This window comes from Pinus tabuliformis, chromosome J (assembly GCF_031772625.1).
Source record: "Pinus tabuliformis cultivar Carrire ecotype Pingquan chromosome J, CPIR1, whole genome shotgun sequence".
Classification (NCBI taxonomy): Eukaryota; Viridiplantae; Streptophyta; class Pinopsida; order Pinales; family Pinaceae; genus Pinus; species Pinus tabuliformis.
The window spans coordinates 885,223,120-885,226,902 of record NC_142295.1 but is presented as its reverse complement, the minus strand read 5'-3'; the positions used below and the strand labels follow the sequence as shown (position 1 = coordinate 885,226,902).

The 3,783-nt window shown below is 38.9% G+C and overlaps 1 protein-coding gene across 1 annotated transcript; it reads left to right on the top strand.

Annotated features, from left to right (window-relative positions):
* Window positions 1-2,170: 2,170 nt before the first annotated feature.
* Window positions 2,171-3,433, top strand: LOC149229507 (uncharacterized). Its single transcript, XM_089375862.1, has one exon. The coding sequence runs from the start codon at window positions 2,397-2,399 to the stop codon at window positions 2,985-2,987; it is 591 nt and encodes a 196-aa protein (XP_089231988.1). The 5' UTR covers window positions 2,171-2,396; the 3' UTR covers window positions 2,988-3,433.
* Window positions 3,434-3,783: the final 350 nt, after the last annotated feature.

Genomic DNA, 3,783 nt, shown 5'->3' with positions numbered 1-3,783 from the left:
CGAACACTGTTTTTATACATGCATCATCCAACTTTCTTATAGAAATCAATTCTCTGGCCAATGCAAGAATATGCAAAACACCCAGAAGTGTTCTAAGCCTCCCACCTTGCAAATTCAACTTAACTTTTCCACAACCAACGATTTTAGCCTTCCTGTCGCCCCCCAATAAGACATCACCACCATCATATTTCTCATACTTACAAAACCGCTCTCTATGGGGAGTGAAGTGAAAGGATGCATTGAGTCAATCAACCATGCCTCGTGATCTACGTGTGTACTTGAAGAAGCCAAGTACACATCCCCACGTTTATTTGAGGTGGTTTTCGCCTTTACAGAAGGAGCATCATCAGATCCCTTTCCTTTGTCAGTAGCTTTAGATTTATAGTCCTTTTTGTAGTGTCCTTTCTTTTCGCATTTCGAGCACACCTTTACAGGTTTTCCTCGAGACTTAAATCTCCCTCTAGATTTAGATCTCCCACTCAATGACTTATTTTTGTTTTTGTTCTGGGACTTTCCTCGTATAGAAAAGGCATCACCATTCTAGCTCTCCATATTTTTTCATCTCATCTCCTCTGCAAGTAAGGCTGAGACTATTTCATCAAATTGCAAGGCAGTTGCATTGCTACCTGTTGCAATAACCAAACTATTCCATGAATTTGGTAGAGAACAGAACAAACAGATGCACTTATCTTCATCTGAAATTTTAATATCAACAGATAATAACTAACCTACCATAGTCTTAAATGTGTTCTAATGCTCTATCGCCGAGTCTCCATCTTTCATCCTTAGGTTATACAGCTTTTTCCGTAGGCACAATTTATTCACCAGAGACTTATATTTGTACAAAGAACCTAACTTGTCCCACAATGCCTTAGCCATAGCTTCCCCTGATACATTCAGCAATACTGAATCTGAGACACATAATTGTATTGTGTTCTTTGCCCTCTGGTCCAAATTCTTCTCTTCTTCATTGGGCACTCCCGTTGGTTTAATACCCAGATTTACCGTGATCCACTGATTTTTATCTACCAATAGATCCTCCATCTTTAGTTTCCATAACTCAAAACTCTGACCATTAAATTTCTCGATCTCTATCTTTCCACTGCTTGCCATCTTCTTTCACCACAAGAATCGATTCCGCAGATCTCCCACTCAACAAGGTCTACCACAGTCCCGAGCGAAACCCATCAGTAACAAAGACGTCCCCTTGAAGCCAAAACAACTCTGATACCAAATGTAGGTTTTAACCCCGTACAAAAATTACCTGCATACGAATTCTAAGAACAGAAAATAAACAATGTGAGAGCATAACACATAAAACACATATACACAGAGATTTTTCCCTAGATCCCAAAACCGTGACTACCAGCTTGATTTTTCATTATGTTCATTTCAATGTTACAATACATATATATACATGTCAAAGCATCCAATAACATGGACTGAAAACCATCCCGCCCAAAACCATGTGCAAAAAACATGCACAAAACCATAGGTAGGTCCGCCCACCTAATATAAGGTGCAAAAAAAAATCCGTAGAGGGGGCTAACCACCCCCCTAAAACCCCCTATGACCCCGTGCATAATCGGCGCAACGAGAAAGGGCCCCTACCCTCCTCTAACCCCGAATTAACTAAAAAAGCTAGTAGTGAAAAAAATATAACACTACCCAACACCTCTCCACTTCATTCAAAATACACAAAAAATAATTACTAGGAAAACACAAAAATTATTGTCCATCAATAATCAAATCATCAATGCGAGTGTTTTTATCCTCTTAAAAAATAAAATAAATTAAAAACATATATAAAATTAAATTTACATATGATGTGTAAAAATATATGTAATACCTTGTACCATATATCGTTATTAAAATTATCCCATATATGATATATACATTTATGTAATATATGCTCTTAGTTATAAGACACCTTTTTCCACCCAGTTGCAATCACATCACAGAAAGATAAAGAATCATGTGCTCTTAAGTATTAAATTAATCTATTGACAGCAGTCTCTGAATTCAATTAAAACATAAATATTCCTCATTCACGGTAAATCCAGTTGTATTCACAAGATTCCTCACTCAATGAAAATCCAGTTGTATTCACACGGCATGAAAGAGCTCGGGCCGGTGAAGAAAACCGAAAAGGAAAGGAAACCGAGACACATACACGCGAAACGCCAGCCATGGCTGGCCCCTCTCCCAATAAAAACCGACACCCTTTCTTCTCAGCCTTCATATTTTCAATCATTTCATTTCCTTGAAGTGACTCGCAAATTTCATTCTCTCGTAATTTCTTGTACCAGCAGAGCCATATCCTGCACACTTCATCACAAAGAATTCTTCGTGCAAAATCTCATTGTACAGAAATCAAGCAGAGTTAGTGTTCATCAATGGGTAATTGTGCGGCATCTCACGGATCCGGAAAGCTCTCTGCAGATTTCATCGGCGGTGAGGAAATTATAATGGTGATGAGAACCGACGGAAAGATAATGGAATACACGCCTCCCCTTGTCGTCAGAGATGTCATGGCGGCGTTCCCACAGCATTCGGTCGTTCATTCCGAGGATGCACACTGCCGCTCTCTTTCACCGGACCAGAAGTTGGTTCCGGGACAGCTTTATCGGCTGCTAATTCTTCCTGATTCGCCTTCTCTCTCCAAAGACGCCATTATATCAGAGGCCACAAGCATCGATAATGGCAGAATCGAGGGCAGAATTAGCAGTGAAAGGCTTGCGAGTACTCGGCCAACTCCTTCAGTTACGTGTGTGGAGAATGGCGGTGGTATTATTAGGGTTAAGATGGTAATGTCCAAACGAGAACTGGAAGCCTTGCTTTCACATGGTTCTATAAAAGAGAAATCATTTTTGCCTGACCTTCAATGTAAAGCCCACTACATCAAAGAAGATTATGTAATTTCCAGGAGAAGATGCGGCAACGATGGGTGGAGAGCATCGTTAGAGAGCATTCCGGAGGTGAACTAATTAAGGCTGTGTTTCTTTCAGTCAGCAAGTTACAGTTGCAGGCTCTCTCAGATACTTGTTATCAACATGGTGGTGACAATAACCCAATTCATGTACTATATATTTTATGTATATACGTTTGAGAAATTCAATTGTAAGATATGTAGAGGTTGGATGATAGGAGGCTAAAGTTGAATTCAATGTATGTAAGGCTGCATCTTCTTTCCGTCAGCAAGTTGCAGTTGCAGGCCCTCTCAGATACTTGTTATCAATATGGTGGTTACAGTAACCCAATTCATGTATTATATATTTTATGTATATACGTTTGAGAAATTCGATTGTACGTTATATAGAGGTTGGACGATAGGAGGCTATGGTTTAATTCAATGTATGTAACGGCCTGAATGAGCGTTTCAGAGCTTTTTCAGGTATCTGTTTCTCTTCTTTGCGATGGAATAATTATGGTTTCGTTGAGACTTTTATGTCTTTACGCCTTTTCTATGGCTTTGTCCTTCATACAATTTACCATGACTTTGTTTTTTTATAAAGTTTTGTCGTCAGCGAATGTGAATTCTAGGTGAGAGTTGAGAAAAATAATTACTTCGGATTTGATGGCTTAAAGTCGCCGAGGCCTAAAATATAAAATACAAAACCATTTTAGAAATTTAATATATTTTTTGGACTCTTGCGTGGGAATCTTTCAAAGGTGATTCGAGAATTTGGCTCACGAGTATCGATAAAGGCATTGGAAGTAAAATTCACCTCTTACATGAGAACAAGAAGCGAAATTAGAATCAAATTGCTTTATATCTTTTTA

What these genes read in the sequence shown, in the direction of transcription:
- LOC149229507 (XM_089375862.1), top strand. Translation starts at nt 2,397, where the DNA reads ATGGGTAATTGTGCGGCATCTCACGGATCCGGAAAGCTCTCTGCAGAT.